Genomic DNA, 25521 nt, shown 5'->3' with positions numbered 1-25521 from the left:
TACTAAGGCCAGGGCGTGACAGACATCAGTGCGTGCTTATAGAAAGTCATATTACAAAGATCACAGATGACAGTGCCCATCAAGTCTATGACAATAGAGAATGAATTGTAAGCACCAAAGTGTGTTAAAGTGTGTTTGTCAAAATAATATCTGAAAATGTCAGTTGTTGAACAAAGTACTTCTATTTGCAATAGCAATAGCAATATATTATATATGTAACGGATGTGAAATGGCTAGCTAGTTAGCGGTGGTGCGCGCTAGCAGCCTTTCAGTCGGTTACGTCACTTGCTCTGAAACCTAGAAGTTATGGTTCCCCTTGCTCTGCAAGGGCCGTGGGTTTTGTGGAGCGATGGGTAACGATGCTTCGTGGGTGTCTGTTGTTGATGTGTGCAGAGGGTCCCTGGTTCGCGCCCGGGTCGGGGCGAGGGGACGGTCTAAAGTTATACTGTTACATTGATGCTGTTGACCCGGATCACTGGTTGCTGCGGAAAAGGAGGAGGTCGAAAGGGGGGTGAGTGTAACGGATGTGAAATGGCTAGCTAGTTAGCGGTGGTGCGCGCTAGCAGCCTTTCAGTCAGTTACGTCACTTGCTCTGAAACCTAGAAGTAGTGGTTCCCCTTGCTCTGCAAGGCCTGCGGCTTTTGCGGAGCGATGGGTAACGATGCTTCGTGGGTGACTGTTGTTGATGTGTGCAGAGGGTCCCTGGTTCGCGCCCGGGTCGGGGCAAGGGGACGGTCTAAAGTTATACTGTTACATATATGCAGTTGAGGAATATTCCAGGTATCAACACTACATGTATGACGGACATAAGACATTCCCACATACAGTATACACATACGCAGAGGCATTTTTCAGCTATGATTTTACCACGCAGAATCCAGAATGGATATGGCAATGCGGCCAGCACAGGACGCAATACACCCTTACAACAATCTACCTTTTGATCTTCTTGACTTTTTATCTGGTAAACTGCTACTGTGTGTCAAGAAAATAGCCCCAATTAGGGGTTAGTGTACTCCAGTAAAAAAGGGCTGGTTTAGATTAAAAACTATTGCCTTGTGTCCCCGTTCATAGGGGCATGAGAGACTAGTCAGTGGTAGAATTGAGATGGCACTTTATTGGCCCAAACACCCACAGACCCACAAGGTTGAGGTTACTCATAGACAGTGATTAGTAAAAAAAAATAATAAAAAAAATGTTGCATTGATGCATTGTGTCTTCTAACTGTCCAAGAATAGGATCCAAAGTGTTAGGAAATATTTGTTCCCATAAATACAAAGGAGGATGTCTCCTCATACCTCTGGCACTTTAGTCAGACGGCCAGACTGTGTAAAAACTTTATGATGGGGCCGGTAATGGAGTTCCCATTGACTAAGCACCACGGAGACCAATCAGGAGAGAATACATACAGGTCAAGGGTGCAAATTGAAAGTCAAGGGGTGTGTCTGTGCCTTTTGGATTACTCTCTCTTTACAGAGAACCCCTGTGGTTCAAGTCAAGTGCTACCCTTCCCTTTCAGTCTGCTCGGTGCATGTCTGAAAGTGACAGCCAGCAGCCAAGAGACTTTTTCACAGTATGTCATAAAAAATTATTACATTTATGAATGTACGTAAAATGCTCATATGTATTAGATCCAGTACAATAGAATAACGATAGTCCACTGACTATATAAGGGTAGTCAGTGGACATTCTGAACCTTGTTTGAAGTCAGTAGGTCACATGACCAAGGAGCTATTGAAATTTGAAAGTTTGAAAAATTCATGTAAAATCATGTGAGATGAAAATGGACAAACTAAAGGGTGTGCAATATAGAAGGGTAGTCAGTGGACATCCTGAACCTTGTTTGAGTCAGTAGGTCAGATGACCAATAAGCTACTGACATTTTTAAGTTTGAAAAAGTTATGTAAAATTGAGTGAGAATAAAATGGACAAACTAAAGGGTGTGCAATGTGTAGGCCCACTGAGTGAACATTCTGAACCTTGTTTGAAGTCAGTAGGTCACATGTCCAAGGAGCTATAGACATTTTTAAGTTTGAAAAAGTAATGTAAAAACATGTGAGAATAAAATGGACAAATTAAAGGGTGTGCAACGTGTAGGCCCACTGAGTGAACATTCTGAACCTTGTTTGAAGTCAGTAGGTCACATGACCAAGGGGCTATTAAAATTAAAAAGTTTGAAAAATTAATGTAATGTAATGTAATTAATGTTAATGTGTGAGATGAAAATTAACAAACCAAAGGGTGTGCAATAATAGAAGGGTAGTCAGTAGACATTCTGAACCTTGTTTGAGGTCAGTAGGTCACATGACCAAGGAGCGATTGAAATTTGAATGTAAAAAAAGTTTGGACTTTGTTTACGCTCCCTAGAATACTAAGAATACAACTAATCAACTAAGAATACAAAGTGCTGCTCATATTTCCATATGTTTATTAGCTTTGGAAAACGAATTAATGTCCAAATCGTGAAAATAAGACCTGTGCAATGTTGTGCGCAATTTTTCCAACATCATTACACTTATTTGGAGTCTGTGGCTCAAGTGGATTGAAAGCGCAAATATCCGTCGAATCTCCAACTTGAAACTGTTTTTACCTCGGTCACTTTATGTTGCGTTTATATTTTTGTTCCGTGTATATACATCTATTTGAAGCCAACTCTTAAGAATAGCTTTGGCTTTCAATAAATTGTTTTCATGATATGATTTCACACGGCTCACTGTCCTTTGTGACAAAAACTCCCAGATATGCAACTGTACTTTTTTTAATGGATTTTTTTTACTGTACTGTCTTTGACTCGACTCTCACTGCACATTCACTAAAATTAGGCACCAGGCGTGTCGGTATAGCCTTTCCCTGCACACTCACGTCTTCCTGCTTCGAAAGCGTTTGCGGACCGAGTGCTAGGACCATGGCGGCAGTGCGCAGTCTACGGGTGTCGGTAAAGCCAGACAGTGGGCCAGACCACTCAGAATCGGACTCGGATTCAGACTCGGACCGAGGTGCCCGTGAATCTGAACCGATGGAGGTGGAGGAGGGTGAACTCGAGGTGGAAAACATCCCCGTTAACCGGTCTTTGAAGGAATTGTTGCCGGTGAGGGAAGTAGGCCTCACCAGATCGCGGGCTCGCGTACCTTCGGGGGCCTGTGAATATTGCCTTGGTATTTGAGGAGCTCAGCGTGCCTTATGCTAACAAGATAGCTCGGTAGCTCATGACTAGCTAGTGTTACCCAGTGTAGCTAGTTGATATTAACATCATACCTGTTTGTGTTGTTACAGTATATTGTTGATTCTAGCGTAAGCAAGCTAACTTTACATATTTTATGACAAACGGCTATCTTAGCACTTAACTCTGCTTAACTACTGGTGGCTAGCTAATTCACTTGACGTTAAGTTTCATGACAGAAACCCCCTCGCTACATAGTTAATAATACAACGTACTAGTGAGTTACACTAGTTAGCTAACTCATTTTAACATCCCCAAGGACAGAGGTTTGGTGCGAGGTCTTGCCACTTTCAATTTGCCAGCTTTTTTGGGGGGGTCATTCATTGTTCAGAACAAACATAAGCTGTCAGATCAATACATTGTTATCTAGGCTACCCCACAGTAAGAAAGTGCATCTCTAATGTATATATATTTATTGACATTTAACCAGGACACAAGTCGGCGGTATGAGAACAAAGCTGGCACATTCATCACTGGAATCGATGTCACATCAAAGGTACAGTATTGTAACCACGCCTGAAAGTTATCTGGCAAACATTCACACTAATACTAGTTCCATCACTTAAAAGTGAGAGGGTAAACCAACAGTTAAACTTTAACTCCCATAACTCGTCTTGTCATAACTGTGCATGTGTGTTTCTAGGAGGCGATTGAGAGGAAGGAGAAGAGAGCGGAAAGGTTTCACTTCCGTGCAGAGGCCAACCTGGCCCAGAAGAATGTGGTGTTGGACAGAGACACCATGAAGAAAGGTAGATACACACACGTACAGTGCCTTCAGAAAGTATTCATACCCCTTGACGTATTCCACATTTTGTTTTACAGCCTGAATTCAAAATAGATGAAATATATTTTTTTCTCATCTATCTACACACTAACCCATAATGACAAAGTGAAAACATGTTTTTGGATTTTTTTAAATAAATGAAATACAGAAATAACATTTACATAAGAATTCACACCCCTGAGACAATACTAAGTAGAAGCACTTTTGGTGGCTGTTACAGCTCTGATTTCTTGGGTATATTTGTCTCACATTTGCACATCTAGATATGGGGAATTTCTCCCGTTCTTCCTTGCAGATTTTCTCAAGCTCTTAAGTTAGATGGGGAGCGGTAGTGAACAGCAATCTTCAAGTCTTTCCAGATATTCAATGGATACAATTTTTTGTCTCATCAGACCACAGAATTATTTGCCTTGTGATCTGTCTTTCGCATGCCTTTTTGCAAACTCCAGGTGTGCTGTCGTGCCTTTTTTCTCAGGAGTGGCTTCCGTCTGGCCACTCTCCCATAAAACCCAGATTGGTGAAGTGCTATCGAGATGGGAGACCCTGCCAAAAGGACAACAATATCAGCCTAATTCTGTCAGTGGTCATTGGCTTCTTGGCAACCTCACTGACAAGGTCGTTCTTGCCCGGTTGCTCAGTTTGGTTGGACGGCCAGCTCTAGGCAGAGTCTGGGTCGTTCCATCATTTTTATATTTCCCAATGATAGAGACAACTGTGCTCTTGGAAACTTTCAACACTCTAGAAATTGTTTTATACCCTTCCCCAGATATATACCTCATCACAATTCTATCGAAGATCTACGGACATTTCCTTTGTACTTCATGGAGTTAACTGTGTTCGAATACTCATACTGACCGCACTAACCGTACCATTTGTGATGTGAATTGAGTATATAGTATGCTTATTGGTCATAGTATGGATATAGTTAGTATGCCAAAAGTTCCCAGATGTCATACTAAATTTGCCAAAATGCGAAGTATACATGCAGAGGACACTATTTACCTACTTTTAGGGCCCATAATGCAATACTTCATTTACATTTACATTTAAGTCATTTAGCAGACGCTCTTATCCAGAGCGACTTCATCAAATGGGTGTGGCTTCACGTTTTCAGATTTGAAGAAAATAGCGGAAAATATGCAGGCGAAGTCCGATGAGAGCGAATACAAATTAATTGAACTAATGACAAATGTTAAGAAAATGTTGAGCAATGTAATGACTTTAAATATGTTAAATTACACGTTATGTTGGCTGACAATTTGTTAGCTTAACTATCCTTACAAACCGCATAACATTACAGCAGTATGTACCGGTTTATTAGCTAGTTGCTTAACGTTAGTTGGATACTAATACATCGAACTTGGCAGGCAGTATATTAACTAACTAACCAACGTTTATTGACTTGATTATTCACATAATTCCTAGCTAAGTGGTATAGTCGTTGTGCGTTTCAATGGACATTGTTCATTCTGGCTATCTACTCCGGTTTCAGTGTGCTCTCGTTGAATATGGCTGGTGTCAGTAAATGTCGGCAAAAAAAAACTAAATAAATTGTTGCCAGCAGCACAGTTGGTCACCAACGCTCTGGATAACATGAAAACAGCCTAACCAGCTATGCTATGGCGAGTATAATGGTCAGTGAGGTGTTCTCTCAATTGTGTCTGGAAGTAGCTAGCCAACGTTAGCCAGTTAGCTTGGGTGCTTGACTGTCATTGAACACTCGCATCAACCCTAGTGTGCGCTCTGAACGCTCTGAGTTTACAATCTGACAACGCTCTGGATTTATAGAGTGCCCAGAGCTCCCTCTGGCACTGCAGATTGAATTTACGAACACACCAACAATCGTAAAATGTTTAGCTAGTCATTTGTTATGCTAACAAGCTAGCAAGAGGTTGCATAGCAACAGCATCAACTTCCGGTACCATTTGTTTACAGTATACTAAAATGAACTAATAGAATGTAGTATATACTCATTAATTATGTAGTGTACCGTATGTTAGTATGGGTATTTGAACACAGCCATCGTTTCTGCTCTGACATGCACTGTCAACGGTGGGACCTTATATAGACAGGTGTTTATTTTCTATATCATGTCCAAACAATTGAATTGGCCACAGGTGGATTCAAAGGAAATTGGATGCTCCTGAGCTCAATTTGGACTGTCAGAGCAAATAGGTGTGAATGCTTATGTAAGTGAGATATTTCTGTATTAAATTTTTACTTTGTCATGGGATATTGTGTGTAGGTTTTTAATCCATTATGAATTCAGGCTGTAACACAACAAAATGTGTAAAGTCAAGGAGTATGAATACTTTCTGAAGGTACTGTATACACACACACACACAAAGTGCTGGATAAAGATGAAAGGTACACACTTACCTGGCTTTTTATCACTTAAACACTAGGGCTGTGACTAGTATCGCTATATTTGTTCCATGGCAAAACTGAAAACACAAAGCAGACTACACTTTTGTCCTTTAAAAACCAACTGTATGTAAAATATTGTGTATTATAGCTTGGAAAATAAATAAACTCAGCAAAAAAATGAAACGTCCTCTCACTGTCAACTGTGTTTATTTTCAGCAAACTTGTGCAAATATTTGTATGAACATAACAAGATTCAACAACTGAGAGATAAACTGACTAACAGAAATGGAATAATGTGTCCCTGAACAAAGGGGGGGTCAAAATCAAAAGTAACAGTCAGTATCTGGTGTGGCCACCAGCTGCATTAAGTACTGCAGTGCATCTTCTTATGGACTGCACCAGATTTGCCAGTTCTTGCTGTGAGATGTTACCCCACTCTTCCACCAAGGCACCTGCAAGTTCCCGGCCGTTTCTGGGGGGAATGGCCCTAGCCCTCACCCTCCGATCCAACAGGTCTCAGACGTGCTCAATGGGATTGAGATCCGGGCTCTTCGCTGGCCATGGCAGAACACTGAAATCACACACAGAACGAGCAGTATGGCTGGTGGCATTGTCATGCTGGAGGGTCATGTCAGGATGAGCCTGCAGGAAGAGTACCACATGAGGGAGGAGGACGTCTTCCCTGTAACGCACAGCGTTGAGATTGTCTGGAAAATTACAACAAGCTCAGTCTAAAAATGCTGTGACATACCGCCCCAGACCATGACGGACCCTCCCGCTCCAGAGTACAGGCCTCGGTGTAACGCTCATTCCTTTGACGATAAACGCGAATTTGACCATCACCCCTGGTGAGACAAAACCGCGACTCGTCAGTGAAGAGCACTTTTTGCCAGTCCTGTCCAGCGACGGTGGGTTTGTACCCATAGGCGATGTTGTTGGCAGTGATGTCTGGTGAGGACCTGACCTGGCAGGCCTACAAGCCCTCAGTCCAGCCTCTCTCAGCCTATTGCGGACAGTCTGAGCACTGATGGAGGGTTTGTGCGTTCCTAGTGGAACTCGGGCAATTGTTGTTGCCATCCTGTACCTGTCCCGCAGGTGTGATGTTCGGATGTACCGATCCTGTGCAGGTGTTGTTACACGTGGTCTGCCACTGCGAGGACGATCAGCTGTCCGTCCTGTCTCCCTGTAGAGCTGTCTTAGGCGTCTCACAGTACGGACATTGCAGTTTTATTGCCCTGGCCACGTCTGCAGTCCTCATGCATGTTCATGCAGATGAGCAGGGACCCTGGGCATCTTTATTTTGGTGTTTTTGAGTCAGTAGAAAGGCCTCTTTTAGTGTTCTAAGTTTTCATAACTGTGACCTTAATTGCCTACCGTCTGTAAGCTGTTAGTGTCTTAACGACCGTTCCACAGGTGCATGTTCATTAATTGTTCATGGTTCATTGAACAAGCATGGGAAAGGCAGGGTCCTGAAAAAAGGAGGTTTACATGTGACTGGATTACATGTTTTGTTTCCAACATTAGTGCTGTTTTCTTAAAGAAGTGAATTCCGCTTCGTGTTTTGTTTCCTTGCCACGATACTAACGAATATCGCGATATTGCGCGCACACACACTGAATACACTCTCCTTCCCTTTCTCAGCCATCCCTAACTTGCGCCTGGAGGCGTTGCACGTGGCGGGTGTGGATGATATGAGCACCCAGGATGTGTTTGGCTACTTTAAGGAGTACCCTCCAGCACACATCGAGTGGATCGACGACACCTCCTGTGAGTAACACACACACAGAAGCGACTGACAACACGTGGGCTGTTTTTAACATGCCGTTAAATATTGTTTCCTAGGTAATGTGGTGTGGCTGGATGATGTCACTTCCACCCGGGCTCTGATCAACATCAGCCGCATGCCTGACCCAGAGGTGGTTACCACGGAGACAGACAGCACCAAAGAACCTGGTGATCCCACCCAGGAGAGCAAGGGTGAGTGCTGTGTGTCCATGCACTGTCCAGTGTGTGTCCATGTTCCAATGTTCACTGTCTTTGTATGTTTTATGATTAGTGTAGTGGGTAATTCTGTGTTGGTCAGGACTGCGACGTTGTGTTTGTGGTCAGTCTGTTTTGTCAGTCATATGAGGCATGTATTTAATGTGCTTTGTCACTGAGTGTTGCTTGCTGTTCTCTCAGCTCGCAGAGAACGAGGCTCGGATGACGATGATGGAGAGGCAGATGAGGAGGAGAAAGAGATGGTGAAGGAGAATGAGGGGAAAGCCTGCGAGGGAGAGACGGAGAAGAAAACAGAACCTGAGACCACCCAGGTAAAACTGTGTTCAAGACTGTGGGTGTGTGTGGGGAAATGTTGCATATTAGTTACCTGTGTGTTTGTGCGTGTGCATTTGAGGTGGACCTGCTGTCTCAGGCAGAGAGAGAGTCTCTGCTCCGGAACGACCTACGACCGGCCATCAAACCCTTCAAGGGCAACAAACTCTTCCTGAGGTTGGCCACTCACGGTGAGAGACAAACACACACACACCAGGGTCCCCCTAATGAAAATGTGGCACCGGATATTTGACCGGCAGCATTTAAATTTACCGGACATTTGAGAAATTCACCGAACCTATATGCATTGGCTGTGTAACCTGATTAGTTCGTCCTCCCACGGTGCTCAGAATGACAGAAATCACATTTAGATTATGGTAATTAATCTTTACAGAACATGCAAGTCTAGGATGCAATGATGTATGTCCTTACCACGCACTTTGAATATGTTAGAATAACTGTCCACGTTTACGTTTCGTCAGCCAACAAGACAAGTAACGAACAGCAAATGCACTAGCCTAGGCGGCGCGTGAGTTATATTTGGGGGAGCAAATTTTAACCATAAAAATTCGACTTTATAATAAAGCATTCCATGTGCAGCATCACCCCATTTGCAGACTTATGTAAGTTAGCCTACTATTTGTGATGAGTAGATTGGATAGTCAAAATTTATGCTAATATAACTCAATCACTTTTTGCAAAAAAATACATTTCAATGCATGGCTGAGTGCGTAGAGGCCTGGGCTATAGGCTGTATCGGATACGTTTCTTTGCACGGGAAAACACATTTCATGCAATTCTACTACACTATGACTGGAGACATAAGATGCATATTCTTTTATACCACAAATGACAGGGTAGCCTACTCTGCTGTCACTGACAAACAGATCAATAAAAACAAAGTTTTTCATATAATAGGCCTACAAGACACAAATAGAATATGACGTCCATCAAAACTGGAGGTGGAAATGATTGTTCAAAAACAAACTTATAACGTGGCACTGACCCAGCAATGATAATATGCGAAGTGCGCACTCGCTGGGGGTATGGCCAATGCTCTTCGCTGGTGCCAAAAAGTTACCCCCCCACAAAATTAGTCAGTGCAGTTAACACAAAACATATTATTTTCCGTTTTACAGTCGAACTAGACAATAGGCTATAAAGTCCTGGGAAATTTGTCATTTCAATAAAACCAGAGAGGAAGAGGCAAACTTTAGGATACTTTTGAGGCATACAAGACATTGTGAGATACAGATTACCAAGACAGTGCATTCAGAAAGTATTCAGACCCCTTTTCCACATTTTGTTACGTTACAGCCTTATTCTAAAATTGATTAAATTGTTCCCCTCCCCCCTTCATCAATCTACACACAACACCCCACAATGACAAAACAAAAAACTGTTTTTTAGACATTTTTGCAAATGTATTAAAAATGAAAAACGGAATTATTACAATTACATAAATCTTCAGACCCTTTACTGAGTACTTTGTTGACGCACCTTGGGCAGCAATTTCAGCCTTGTGTCTTTTTGGGTATGACACTAAAAGCTTGGCACACCTGTATTTGGGGAGTTTCTCCCATTCTTCTCTGCAGATCCTCTTAAGCGCTGTTCAAGTCCGGGCTCTGGCTGGGCCACTCAAGGTCATTCAGAGACTTGTCCTGGAGCCACTCCTGCGTTGTCTTGGCTGTGTGCTTAGTGTCGTTGTCCTGTTGGAAGGTGAACCTTCACCCTGTTCTGAGGTCTGTTCTGGAGCAGGTTTTTATCAATGATCTCTCTATACCTTGCTCCGTTCATCTTTCCCTCGATCCTGACTAGTCTCCCAGTTCCTGCCACTGAAAAACATCCCCTCAGCATGATGCTTGCTGCCCCCACAATGCTTCACCGTAGGGATGGTGCCAGGTTTCCTCCAGATGTGATGCTTGGCATTCAGGCCAAAAAGTTCATTCTTGATTTCATCAGATCAGAGTATCTTGTTTCTCATGGTCTGAGAGTCCTTTAGGTGCCTTTTGGCAAACGCCAAGCACGCTGTCATGTGATTTTTACTGAGGAGTGGATTCCGTCTGGCCACTGTACCATAAAGTCCTGATTGGTGGAGTGCTGCAGAGATGGTTTTCTTTCTGGAAGGTTCTCCCATCTCCACAGAGGAACTCTGGAGCTCTGTCAGTGACCATCGGGTTCTTGGTCACCTTCCTGACCAAGGCCCTTCTCTGACCAAGGCCCTTCTCCCCTGATTGCTCAGTTTGGCCGTGCGGCCAGCTCTAGGGAGAGTCTTGGTGTTTCCAAACTTCTTCCATTTAAGAATGATGGAGGCCACTGTGTTCTTGGGGACCTTCAATGCTGCAGAAATGTTTTGGTACCCGTCCCCAGATCTTTGCCTCGACACAATCCTGTCTCAGAGCTCTGTGGACAATTCCTTCGACCTCATGGCTTGGTTTTTGCTCTGACATGCACTGTCAACTCTGAGATCTTATATAGACAGGTGTGTGCCTTTCCAAATCATGTCCAATCAATTGAACTTACCACAGGTGGACTCCAATCAAGTTGTAGAAACATCTCAAGGATGATCAATGGAAACAGGATGCACCTGAGCTCAATTTTGACTCTCATAAGCGAAGGGTCTGAATACTTATGTAAATAATAATTAGGCCTATATTTCAGTATTTATTTAGGCTAATGTATAAATCCCAGTCATTCATGATGTGAAATGCAATCAAGCATAATAAACTTTGAAATAACAAAGTGACCATTGAATAATTAGCGTAAACAAGAAATAGGCCGGAAATTGCATTCACGAATGAATGCGACTGTTTTTAGTCTTTGCTGTAATGAAGGCTTTACAAAAAAACGTTACAACAGTCTCTCTGGTACACTTATGATTTATTTAGTGTTTGCATTCTTCTGAACTTTCAAAAAAATGAAATTGTAATCTAACAGCACCTGTTTGGCACACAGTATGCACACAGCGCTTACTCATTATTCTTGATCTCCAGTATTTTCCACAACTAGTCAAACTTATTCCACACATCTGACTTCCCCTTTACCTCCTGAGCAACCAGTAAACATTCGTCCTTTTCGAGTTTGTCATGTCCTCTGCATCCATTTTGCTGTCACGTGTCAGTGTTCCGAGTTTATAACCAATTTATTGATGTGATTATGATATGCTAAAGGTCAGGCCCTATTAGTCACATGCATACATGTGTCACGTTAAGAGAGCAAGGGTTGAGGGAACAGGGAATGTTTTTCCTAAACAAATTAGGGATTTCGTTAACACAATTTAATTCAGAAATGAATGTGGCAGCTTCAGCAACACGGACAGCACTATACACACTGTTGATGTGTGGTGGTTGCTGCATCGGGGAGAGTGACAAGCACCTGTTGTCTCGGTGTTAAAAAAAGGCATTGAGTGGCTGACTAGCACCTGTTGTCACTCAATGTCTTTTTTTAACACAGCTCAGCGTGTCTGAGCCAAGCGGCACAATAAAATCAATTGTGGTCAGACTCCCTCTAGTCATTTGTCTTAATTATTTAATCGTTTAAAGCTTCAGACACACTCAGTGCATATAGTTGATTTGATTCAAACGCATATATAGAAAAATAGACGTTTAAAAAAAAATCAACCAATCGATTGCTCGAAATAAGATTTTTTTCTAGCCAACTGAAAATACTCTGGATAACTTCAGTAACATAAGAAAAGGGTTTGAGTGAGAGGACTAACGCGTGTCTCCAAGTGGCCCCACACCTTCAAAGTGTGCACAGTTCCGAAGCAATATCAACGATAAGGTACTTTTTTTTGCTTTCCTAGCTGTGCCGTTGAGGAACTAGAGCAAGGACACTTGTAGAAGTGCACATTTGGGCTCACCAGTGTTTTGGTGTGCTTTTATGACACGAAAGCAGTATTTATTATAATCAACATCTTATCTTTCAAAATAAATAGAATCCTCATAATCTACAGCATTTCCCTCACTTGGACAACAGAAAATGTTCAAAAGTTGCCCAATTACCAGGTGGGATGGGGGCAACTTCTTGTAGCGTGCATTGCTCAAGTTCAGAATGTCTGTCAGTCAAACCCCATACAGAGATGTGAAACGCGAAGCCAGAGCTCTGTCATGTTAAAGGATGTTACTGTACAGTAGTGCTGAGCAATTAGTGCTTTTTGAGGTCGGTTCGGTTTCTATTAGATAAAAAAAAAAGATCACTTTTCAATTTAGATTTTTTTTAATACATTATGTGGGTAGAATGCTGTAACACATAAAACAATTATAAGTCCCATGGTGGTAGGGACTGCCCATTACTGCTAATCATTTATTCACAATTACTTTACTAAAATATTTCATTTGAGTAGATTACACTTCACGAAAGTTTACATACACTTTAGCCAAGTACATTTAAACTCAGTTTTTCACAATTTCTGACATTTAATCCTAGTAAAAATGTCCTGTCTTAGGTCAGTTAGGATCACCACTTTATTTTAAGACTGTGAAATGTCAGAAAAATAGTGGAGAGAATTATTTATTTCTGATTTTATTTCTTTCATCACATTCCCAGTGTGTCAGAAGTTTACATACACTCAATTAGTATTTGGTAGTTTTGCCTTTAAATTGTTTAACTTGGGTAAAATGTCTCAGGTAGCCTTCCACCAGCTTCCCACAATAAGTTGGGTGAATTTTGGCCCATTCCTCCTGACAGAGCTGACATAACTGAGTCAGATTTGTAGGCCTCCTTGCTCGCACATGCTTTTTCAGTTCTGCCCACAAATTTTCTATGGGATTAAGGTCAGGGCTTTGTGATGGCCACTCCAATACCTTGACTTTGTTGTCCGTAAGCCATTTTCCACAACTTTGGAAGTATGCTTGGGGTCATTGTCCATTTGGAAGACCCATTTGCGACCAAGCTTTAACTTCTTACGGATCATTGGGACGCTAGCGTCTCACCTCGACAACATCCGGTGAAATTGCAGAGCGCGAAATTCAAATGACAGAAATCGTTATATTAAACATTCATGAAAATACAAGTGTCATGCATCATTTAAAAGCCTAACTTCTTGTTAATCCAGCCGCGTCAGATTTTAAAAAGGCTTTACGCACACCATGCAATTATCTGAGGACAACGTCCCGCACATAAAAGCATTACATACATTTTTCCAACCAAGCAGAGGCGTCACGAAAGTCAGAAATGGAGATAAAATAAGTCACATACCTTTGAAGATCTTCATCTGGTTGCAATCACAAGGGTCCCAGCTACATAACAAATGGTCCTTTTGTTCGATAAAGTCCTTATTTATATCCCAAAAAAGTATGTTTCATTGGCGCGCTAGACTCAGTAAAATTCAAAATGCATACAAATGAATCTCATAAGTTACCAATAAACTTCGACCAAACATATCAAACAACGTTCCTAATCAATCCTCAGGTACCCTAATATGTAAATAAACGTTCACATTTAAGACGGAAAATACCGGAGACCATTACCGGAGACAAATAACGAAGTACGCGCACTCACCGGAATGCGCAACAAACACTACAGCCAAAATGGGAGCCACTTACAAAAACTACAAATTCAAGCTCATTTTTCAAAAAACACGCCTGAAACTCTTTCTAAAGACTGTTGACATCTTGTGGAAGCCCTAAGAACTGCAATCTGGGAGGTATTCCTTTTATATTCCCATTGACAGCCATAGTAATCAAGGGTGAGCTGGGAAAAAATACGTTTTTCGCCTGCCATATCAGTTCTGATATACTCACAGACATTACTTTAACAGTTTTAGAAACTAGAGTGTTTTCTATCCAATACTACCAATATATATGCATATCCTAGCTTCTCGGCCTGAGTAACAGGCAGTTTACTTTGGGCACCTCATTCATCCAAACTTCCGAATACTGCCCCCTAGCCCGAAGAAGTTAACTTCCTGACTGATATCTTGATGTTTCTTCAATATATCCACATAATTTTCCTACCTCATGATGCCATCTATTTTGTGAAGTGCCACAGTCCCTCCTGCAGCAAAGCACCCCCACAACATGATGCTGCCATCCCCGTGCTTCACGGATGGGATGGTGTTCTTCGGCTTGCAAGCCTCCCCCTTTTCCCTCCAAACATAACGATGGTTATTATGGCCAAACAGTTATATTTTTATTTCATCAGACCAGAGGCCATTTCTCCAAAAAGTACGATCTTTGTCCCCATGTTCAGTTGCAAACCGTAGTCTGGCTTTTTTATGGCGGTTTTGGAGCAGTGGCTTCTTCCTTGGTCTACAATTATTTTTTTGAGGTCTTGGCTGATATCTTTTGATTTTTCCATGGAGTCAAGCAAAGAGGCACTGAGTTTGAAGGTAGGCCTTGAAATATATCCACAGGTACATCTCCAATTGACTCAAATGATTTCAATTAGCCTATCAGAAGCTTCTAAAGCCATGACATCATTTTCTGGAATTTCCCAAGCTGTTTCAAGGCACAGTCAACTTAGTGTATGTAAACTTCTGACAAACTGGAATTGTGATAAATGAAATAATCTGTCTGTAAACAATTGTTCAAAAAATGACTTGTTTGATGCACAAAGTAGATGTCCTAACCGACTTGCCAAAACTATAGTTTGTTAACAAGAAATTTGTGGAGTGGTGAAAAACAAGTTTTAATGACTCCAACCTAAGTGTATGTAAACTTCCGACTTCAACTGTATACACACTACCGTTCAAAAGTTTGCGGTCACTTAGAAATGTCCATGTTTTTGAACGAAAAGCACTTTTTTTGTCCATTAAAATAACATCAAATTGATCAGAAATACAGTGTATACGTTGTTAATGTTGTAAATGACTATTGTAGCTGGAAACGGCAGATTTTTTGAAAAATGTATGGAATTTCTACGTCGTCGTACAGAGGCCCATTATCAGCAATCATCACTCCTGTCTTCCAAAGGCACGTTGTTAGCTAATCCAAGTTTATCTTTTTAAAAGGCTAATTGATCATTAGAAAAGCCTTTTGCAATTATGTTAGCACAGCTGAAAACTGTTGTTCTGATTTAAAGAAGCAATAAAACTGACCAACTTCTACATTTGGGCTTTGGATATATATATATTTTTTTTTTACTGTTCCCAAATGCTCTGTGGGACACCACCTGCCAATGTGGCTGGTGAAATAGTCATTCTTAAACGCCAATGCCAAAATCTACCCGTGGGTTGTCATTTCCCAGCCTGCTTGTGTGTAAGGGGAAAAATATATATTTTAATCGATTTTGAAATCCGGCTGGAACACACAAAAAAATTGGAATAGCTCAAGGGGTATGAATACTTTCTGAAGGCACTGTATTATGATTGTGACGGTTTTCTTTCTGTGTTTTCAGGTGATAAGAAGGAGCTGGGTGCTGCGAGGAAGAGCAGATATTACATGAAGTACGGCAACCCGAACTACGGAGGCATGCGGGGCATCCTCAGCAACTCTTGGTAACCACACACACGGATGCTTCCTTGGCCAACACTGACTTTATTCATACATGCTGGATAGGCACCCTGTGGTGAGTCTCCATGGTGATTCAGGGGGACAGTGTGCTAAACCAGGGGTTCCCAAACTATTTCACTCAGGCCCCCCTTCCAGCATGTACGAATATCTTGTGCCCTGTCTATTTCTATGGGCACAAGCACTGTTCATGAAACAAACTGTTCACACCCCTCTTTTTGGGGGAGAGAAAATGTTGCAGGTTTAAAGGTTATTTCCTGCAATTCTACACATTTTGTCATGGGGTGCAGAGGAAATGTTGCTGTTGTTAAAGCTAATTGTCTTGCAATTTGATACGTTTTGCCACTTCAAATGTGTAATCATGTGATATTTGAGCGACAACCATTACAACAAAATCTATGGGCTGAAAAACATCTGACATGGGCTAGTTGATCTGGACATTTCTGACAAGTTATAAATAGATCTCTAAGGTATGCAATAGCTGACAAGACGAGGATAACTGATGCACTTCCCAATTTGTGCGTTCCACTATTACAACCTTCAGGAGTATCTTGAAAGCTGGACTGAGTTCCTTTTAATTAGTTTATTGTTTTTCTTTGTTCTAAACCATCATGGTAGATCCTCAGCATCACCAGCCAGATCCTCAGCACCACCATGGCTGACTGTAACTGATATGCTGCTACACTGTTGTACATTGTACTGCTTTTGTTTCTTTCACTTTCCTAACATTTTCTCTTTCTTTTCTTTCACTTTTTCTTTGTTTGCACCTTCCCGTATTCCAAAAAAAAACGTTTGTGTATAGTAGTACCAACATCTATGTTTATCGTCCTCTGCTTGAACATGTCATTCTGCCCCCCCCCCCCCCCCCCACCTTCTATCTTTAACTTTTATCTCTCTCTCATTTCCTCTACTTCTCTCATCTGTTTTCCCTGATTTTCTTTTCGTTTTTTTTTTTGCTTTTGACACCCTTCCTGCTATCAGGAAAAAAGACATGCTGGTTAGTCGAGAACCCTCAAATTCAAATCTGGACCGGGAAGCCACTGTTTGCTTTTAATTCTTCCCCTCTAATCAGGACTGATTTAGACCTGGGACACCAGGTGTGTTAAATAAATGATCAGGTAGAACAGAAAACCAGCAATAGGCCAGATCAAATAGGGTAAGATTTCTGTTCTTGAAGGTTAAGGGGATATGGTTAGGTTAGACGTTGAAGGTATAGGGTGGGTATTAGGTGAAGTATAGACTGTACGGGGTGAAGTATATAGGTGGGTATGTTGTTGCTAATATCTCTCTGTCACCTTCTGCAGGAAGAGACGGTATCACACGCGCAGAATCGTGAGCAAGAGCAAGAAACCCCTGATAGGGGACAGCATGGGGGACACATCACCCTACACACATAGACACTCTGGTAAGAACACACACACCATCCCTGATAAGAAAACACACCCTGCCCTACACACACCATCCCTGGTAAGAACACACACCATCCCTGGTAAGAACACACACCATCCCTGGTAAGAACACACACCATCCCTGGTAAGAACACACACCATCCCTGGTAAGAACACACACCATCCCTGGTAAGAACACACACCATCCCTGGTAAGAACACACACCATCCCTGGTAAGAACACACACCATCCCTGGTAAGAACGCACACCCTGCCCTACACACACCATCCCTGGTAAGAACGCACAACCTGCCCTACACACACCATCCCTGGTAAGAACACACACCATCCCTGGTAAGAACACACACCATCCCTGGTAAGAACACACACCATCCCTGGTAAGAACACACACCATCCCTGGTAAGAACACACACCATCCCTGGTAAGAACACACACCATCCCTGGTAAGAACACACACCATCCCTGGTAAGAACACACACCATCCCTGGTAAGAACACACACCATCCCTGGTAAGAACACACACCATCCCTGGTAAGAACACACACCTTGCCCTACACACACCATCCCCGGTAAGAACGCACACCTTGCCCTACACACACCATCCCCGGTAAGAACGCACACCTTGCCCTACACACACCATCCCCGGTAAGAACGCACACCTTGCCCTACACACACCATCCCCGGTAAGAACGCACACCTTGCCCTACACACACCATCCCCGGTAAGAACGCACACCTTGCCCTACACACACCATCCCCGGTAAGAACGCACACCTTGCCCTACACACACCATCCCCGGTAAGAACGCACACCTTGCCCTACACACACCATCCCTGGTAAGAACACAAGCCCTGCCCTACACACACCATCCCTGGTAAGAACGCACACCTTGCCCTACACACACCATCCCTGGTAAGAACACAAGCCCTGCCCTACACACACCATCCCTGGTAAGAACGCACGCACGCCCTGCCCTACACACACACCATCCCTGGTAAGAACACACACCATCCCTGGTAAGAACACACACCATCCCTGGTAAGAACACACACCATCCCTGGTAAGAACACACACCATCCCTGGTAAGAACACACACCATCCCTGGTAAGAACACACACCATCCCTGGTAAGAACACACACCATCCCTGGTAAGAACACACACCATTCCTGGTAAGAACACACACCCTGCCTTACACACACCATCACTGGTAAGAACACACACCCTGCCCTACACACACCGACACTCCGGTACGAACACACACTCATACTACCCTACAGACATTTAGGTGGGAAGACTCACACAAACGTTTACAGACCAGGCCTAATTGTTATGCTCTAACATTTATATATTTATCTCATGTGGTAATCTGTGACTTCCTCTTGCTCTCCTTTCTCCTCCCCCTCTGTCTCATCCCTCCATCCTCTCCTCTTCCTCTCATCTCTCTCACTCTTCTCTCTCCCCATCCTTTCCGTCTCATCTCTCCTCTCTTCCCTCCTTTCTGTCTCATCCCTCTCTTTCTTCCTTTCCTTCTCATGCCTCCGTCTCTCTCTCCTTCCTTTCCGTCTCTCTCTCCTTCCTTTCCGTCTCATCCCTCCTTCCTTTCCGTCTCATCCCTCCGTCTCTCCTCCCTTCCTTTCCGTCTCATCCCTCCGTCTCTCTCCTCTCCCTTCCTTTCCGTCTCTCCTCTCTCCCCCTCCTTTCCGTCTCATCCCTCCGTCTCTCCTCTCTCCCCCTCCTTTCCGTCTCATCCCTCCGTCTCTCCTCTCTCGCCCTCCTTTCCGTTTCTCTTCTCTCGCCCTCCTTTCCGCCTCTCCTCTCTCGCTCTCCTTTCCGCCTCTCCTCTCTCGCCCTCCTTTCCGCCTCTCCTCTCTCGCCCTCCTTTCCGCCTCTCCTCTCGCCCTCCTTTCCGCCTCTCCTCTCTCGCCCTCCTTTCCGCCTCTCCTCTCTCGCCCTCCTTTCCGCCTCTCCTCTCTCGCCCTCCTTTCCGCCTCTCCTCTCTCGCCCTCCTTTCCGTCTCATCCCTCCATCTCTCCTCTCTCGCCCTCCTTTCCGTTTCTCCTCTCTCGCCCTCCTTTCCGTCTCTCCTCTCTCGCCCTCCTTTCCGTTTCTCCTCTCTCGCCCTCCTTTCCGTCTCTCCTCTCGCCCTCCTTTCCGTCTCTCCTCTCTCGCCCTCCTTTCCGCCTCTCCTCTCTCGCCCTCCTTTCCGCCTCTCCTCTCTCGCCCTCCTTTCTGTCTCATCCCTCTCCAGCTGACCTAGTCAACCTACCAGAAGAACCAATTGAGGAAGAGGAGGAGGAAGATGAGGAGGACATGGACTCAGACGACAGGGTGGTGGAGTACAAGGAGAAGGAGAAGGAGAAGAGGGAGAGGGGGGGAGGTCCAGGGGTGGCCCTGCGGAGTCGTTTGGGCAGGCCCTCCTCTTCCCCCTCTGTCTCGTCAGACTCAGACGAAATGGACTATGACCTGGAGCTCAAGATGATCTCAACCCCCTCTCCCAAGAAGAGCATGAAGATGACCATGTACGCAGACGAGGTCGAGACCAACCTCAAGACTATACGGTCAGTGGGTGTGTGTGGTGGACAAAAGTTTGTGTGGAGGTGGGTGACATGACCATGTGTGCTTACATGACCATGTATGCTTATGTGTGCAGAATGCGGACCTTTTAACGTAGGTAACATAGTAAATTAATAGTTGATGTTCTCCCTGTCTGTTCTTCAGACACTCTTCTGTTCGCAGTGACAGCGGCTTGGGGGGTAGTGGCGTCCGGAACAGGATTGGTGGAGGAGGAAGTGGAAGTGGAGGATTGGTGGGCGGGACCAAAACCAGTGCAGTGGAGAAAGTGATGGATGTGAGGCAGCTATTGGAGGAAAAAAGACAGAGCCAAACCCAGAATAGACAGCGCACCCCTGTGGCCAGTAGTGGAAAGACAGGTCTGTTATCCACTACTCTACACAGTCAATATCAATGTAATCTAGTTCCAAGACATTTCAAACTCTATTGGACCAACACATCAAACTTGGCCTTTGTTAGCCAATACAGAAAGATCAGGAAAAACTCTCCATGCATTGGCTTAATCTACCAACCAATCATCTCCCACAACTCATGTCTTGTTTCGAGGTGTTTTGACTCTTGTCACATCTATGCTAATATGGCAAAATTTCACTAGCTAGCTCACCATCAACTATAAGGATTAGGGATGTAACGATTCACCGGTACATATCAATCCCCGATTCAAATGTTTAAGATATGAGTGTACTGGTCTGCGGGACCCCAAACCGATCCAAATGTAGCATGCATCGGTCAGAAAATCCATTCAAACCTTGCTAATTGCCGGTTCACTAAACATTTTCTCAAATTACTTTTTCTCCCTTACGAAAATAACTCATCTTTTGTGACAACTTTGTCCTCTCCTTCAGTGTCGAACTGTATGTAATTATTTTGACAGTTAACATTAATCTACAAGTCATTTTAAATGCCGAACAAACCTTACTGAGAGGTAGGCCTAGTCCTGATCTGGCGCATCTGTGTATCACTTTAAGCATTTTGTAAAATGGCTTGCGCAAGATTATGCTTTATTAGTTGAATGACAACCAATGTAATTTGCTAGATTCTTTTTTAATAAAATGCGCTGAGAATTGTGTTTTGCCCGATTTTAAAAGTAGCCTAAACTCATCTGGCTATAGGTAGGCTACATGCTAATCGAAGCTTACATTACATCTGATTGTTCAGGTTCATCAATAGTTTTGGTATTTTTGCCTGGAACAATCAGTATATATTGTCATGTTTAGATATACAGGGTAAAGTTGATCATTTCATAACGAGGACAGCAGAAGCAGAAGCTCACTGTCTGTCATGTGATTTATAAGATGGATGAAATCCAAAGTTGTGCTCAATATTAATTTACTATGTCATAACAATTTTTTTTTTAAAGATAAAAATTGATACATTACTAGCTATTAACACTTTTAATCTGCAAAATTACAAATTAGTTAGTGGGTGATTTCAGATCAAAGGGGGGGGGGGGGGGGCAGAACGCAAACATTGTCCTGATAGTGGGGTGGTAGATGTCCAGTTTCCCTTATTGCGAAGCTCAGGTGCCTACATACAACATAGACATATACTGTACTTGAATTACACACACACAAAAGTTGGCTCAGCCTGATCCAGCTCAGAGAGACCCAGCTCTTGAGCTCCATCAGCAACAGATTTTAATTTGGAATTTAATGTGTTTATGCAACAAATGTTAGTGCACCGAATCGCATCGATTCATTCCTCAAATCAAGCTAAAACGTATCGTATCGGAGTCCATGTGTCTAGATAGATACGCATCGAATCGTCTTGAAAGGAAAGATGCACATCCCTAGTAACAATGTATTTGTTTTCAATAACGATTTGGAGAAGAAATATAGTTTCCATGTTGCCAACAATCCTTTGATTCTAAGCCAACTCACCTGTTTTGCTCTACGGTTGCTAAACAACCCACCCGTCTAAAGATATCTATGGTCACTTAGGCCAACTTTGAATCATTGATGTCCCAGACTTATGTGCGCAATATCCTGGGGACCAGGTTAATATCAATGATGTGGTATGTTTTTTTTTTCTGGTTTGTGTGTATAGTGTATTTAACCTTGTGTTGTGTGTAGATGTGAGGCAGAGGTTAGGGAAGAGACCCTACTCTCCTGAGAGACGACACTCCTCCCCTGTCGCCTCCCGAGACTCACCCCCTCCCCGAGAGCCAATCACAGACGTGCACAGCCGACTGGGCATGGCCAAACTCGACTCCCGCGGCCTCTACTCTGATTCGTCCAAAGACAGGAAATCAAGTAAGGAAGAAAAACACATCTACCGCTATTAGTCAATAATGCAGTACATTAGTTGAAAAGACACTGAAAGTGCTTTAAAATGTAACCCTTGCTCCCTCCCCCAGGTCGTCTGTGGAGCAGGCTCGGCCCCTCCTCCCATAAGGGTGGTGTTCCCGAGCGGAAGCCTTCTAGTCGCCGTGCGGGGTCGGGATCAGCCAGCTCCAGGTTGGGGGGGCAGGAAGGAGAAGAGGAAAATGAGGAGGAGGACGACTCTGCACTGCAGAAGGTGTGGGGGGCCTTGATCAAACAGAAGGAACAGCAGACCCACAAGATGAAGAAGAGTCGGCTTGACAACCTGCCCTCACTACAGATTGAGATCAGCCGGGAGAGCAGTAACGGATCTGACTCAGACTCCTGAGCCCGAGGGGGAGAAAGAAAGAGTGGGAGATGTGTGGATTTGGTCATGCCTTCATCTAGAGCAGAAAGGTGATCATCCACCCTCGCCTTCCTCTTGAGTTACCTCTCTTTCTCAGTGTCTGGAGGACTCTTGATCCTTGGGCCCCTGTCACTGTGGCCTGATCCATCGTACAAACATAAAAGAAAAGACTCTATAAAGAGAAATGAGAAACTAAACTGGACAGAATTTTTTGAAAGACTGAGACGTTCTGTTTCAGGACAGGAGGCCATTTTGTTTTTGTATTACATTATCTCTGCAGCCCATGGGACTGTTGTTCTGATCAAACCTGTTCCCATGACATTTCACCCTCTGATAGCCTACCTACATGTCCAATCATTAATGAGCAATATAAATGTCTCTATAACCTCCTGTGAAGTTGACTACAGAAGAACTGTGACAGAGTAAGAGGCAGATACTGAGCTTGCTCCCTCTGTTTCTCTGTGTGTGGAACCAGACACTGTATCGTATGTGGTATCTGTGTGAGTGACTATGAACAACAACATATGGTTTGTGGCATTTTTTTTTCCTTCCAAAGGCTGGGGCCATAGAGAAGACTACACCAGATGAATCGATTCTCTACTGAAAGGTTTTGTACTTTCTGACTGTTGGTATTATGTGCCAATGGCCAATGTTGATAATATTATGTTATTCAAGGCGGAAGAGGGTGCGTGCCAAATGGAACCATATTCCATATGTAGTACACTACTTTTGACCAGGGCTTTAAAAGTAGTGCACTATGTAGGGAAATGGGTGCCATTTGATATGTACACCTACATTCCCAGATGGAAAACAAATTGATTTAAGGTGTCAGCAGAAATAAAGAGATTTGTCTTGTTACTGCTTGTCTTGTTACCATTACTATCACAACTGGCTGTAAGCGAACGAGTGATGCGCGTTTGGCGCAATACTGGCTGTATCCAAGGCTCAGCCCATCGTTTACATAACAACAGAATGAATCACCTGAAGAGACAACCAATTTACTAGTTACAGCATCAGTGAGTGCTCTGGAAAGGCAGCTTGTCAGTTACAGCAGAGCGTCCCCTGAACGATAACGAAGAGGTAACGTTAGGTGAGAAGCCTGACCATGGAGATTGGGGTGAGAAGGTGATGAAGCGTACTTCGTGAGCTGTAACCGAAAAACTGGCATTTGGAACGTTTGAGGTGAAGGGAGAAAGTGTGGTGGAACAACTATTAGCATTGTTAGGTAACTTGCTACCTTGATCCAATTCTCCCTTACTATCTTAGCTAGCCAGAGAAATGTTGAGGAACAGTAGCCAACTCATCTGATCAAATAGTTGAGTTTGGTGTGAAAATTAGCTTTCTAATAAAGTCAGAGCTAACGGCTAACGTTACATCAGATGAGCTGACATTAGTAACCTAACCAATTCGTTATCTGGTATACGACTCCTTGTTGTTCCTCAAGTTATAACGCGTTAGTTGCTTACTGTACCCTGGCAATCTGTGAAATGTTAACTAGCTAACGAACTAACCACTATCTGTTACTAATGTTTTCTCTCTATAGTATGTGGTTAATTTTCAGAATGAGAGAATTAGGTGAAAATGAGGCATTGCTTGTTAAACAAGTGGATTCAGGGATCAAGTGGAGCTGGAGCTGGGCCTGGCATAAGATGGATGCCACTATAGAGGTGAAAGGAACACCACACACTTTCCCTCTTTCTCACTTTTGCTGGCACATTGTAGAACAGATGTCCACAGGCAGAAAGTGTACTATGCAATAATAGTGCAGTGTAGCCCAAAGATATTGCTTTTGTTGTGTTGAACTTGACTAACACGTGTGCATGTGAGGGGGGATTATACTTTTCTTTATTCAGTGAACGTTATTTTTAAGAGACAGGTTATTGTTTTCCATAAACTAAGGAGCTCTATAGTGATCTGTTGTATTAGTAACAGGACAGCTATGAAGTAGCTCTGGAAAAATGTTGAATTGCTGCATTTCTTCATTGGATTCAGTTAAGTGTCACATTGCCAATTTGGAAACGAACCATACTCTCAACAAATGAGATCAAACAAGTGAAATGATTATACTTACCAAGTCCTCTCTCTTTGAAACCTGGCGTTTTGGTGACCACACACACCAGCTGCTCAGGTTTTTTGTTTTCAACTGATGTGCTTGCTTTGTTTTTTTAAAATGAAGGCAAACATTTGGATTATCAAATGGATACAGGTAGCAAATGTTTCTAAACCCTCCTCTTGGTTGGTCTCCCACAAGCATAAGCAGCCTTCTGTTTTCTTTCTCCAGTCTTGTGATGTTTTCCATTTTATCTAGTTTTCTCTCCAATCTTTCTACTCTTTGCTTTAGGTGGTCACTTTCAAGATTCTAAGGAGAAAGACTGGAATAAATAGTATATTATTGTCCATTTGCTGATCATTTGTGTCTGCATCAAACAAACACACAACTATTTTGAAAATCAAACAAAACTGCAGAACATTTTGAGAGTGCTTACATTATGCCTTGGCAGAGAGGACAGCCCCTCCATACTGTCCTTTGTCCTTGTCTCCAACTAATAGAACTAGTTGTTTTTCAGTTCATGGTATGTTTAGAATCTGTGAGGCAAGTTCTCATTTAGCCAAACTATCTTTACATTTAAGCTTGAAACGGTATACTTTGTATTTGGCCATTGGCCCAATTTTACTGCAATGAATTCTAATTGGTCAACCACAGGCTAGGCGTTTGGCATAAACTACATCATGTCTCTTT

General features: G+C 43.2%; 1 protein-coding gene across 1 annotated transcript; it reads left to right on the top strand.

The window, feature by feature from the left end:
* Positions 1-2469: 2469 nt before the first annotated feature.
* Positions 2470-23639, top strand: ncbp3 (nuclear cap binding subunit 3). The gene is made up of 13 exons (XM_055943056.1): positions 2470-3088; positions 3651-3716; positions 3864-3969; positions 8013-8138; positions 8214-8348; positions 8553-8683; positions 8767-8875; positions 16023-16122; positions 17440-17540; positions 19792-20101; positions 20262-20473; positions 22187-22366; positions 22471-23639. The coding sequence occupies exons 1-13, from the start codon at positions 2696-2698 to the stop codon at positions 22761-22763; spliced, it is 2262 nt and encodes a 753-aa protein (XP_055799031.1). The 5' UTR covers positions 2470-2695; the 3' UTR covers positions 22764-23639.
* The last annotated feature ends 1882 nt before the right edge of the window (positions 23640-25521 follow it).

This window comes from Salvelinus fontinalis, chromosome 13 (assembly GCF_029448725.1).
Source record: "Salvelinus fontinalis isolate EN_2023a chromosome 13, ASM2944872v1, whole genome shotgun sequence".
NCBI classification, from domain to species: domain Eukaryota; kingdom Metazoa; phylum Chordata; class Actinopteri; order Salmoniformes; family Salmonidae; genus Salvelinus; species Salvelinus fontinalis.
The sequence above is the reverse complement of the archived record's forward strand: the minus strand, read 5'-3'. Positions and strand labels throughout refer to the sequence as shown.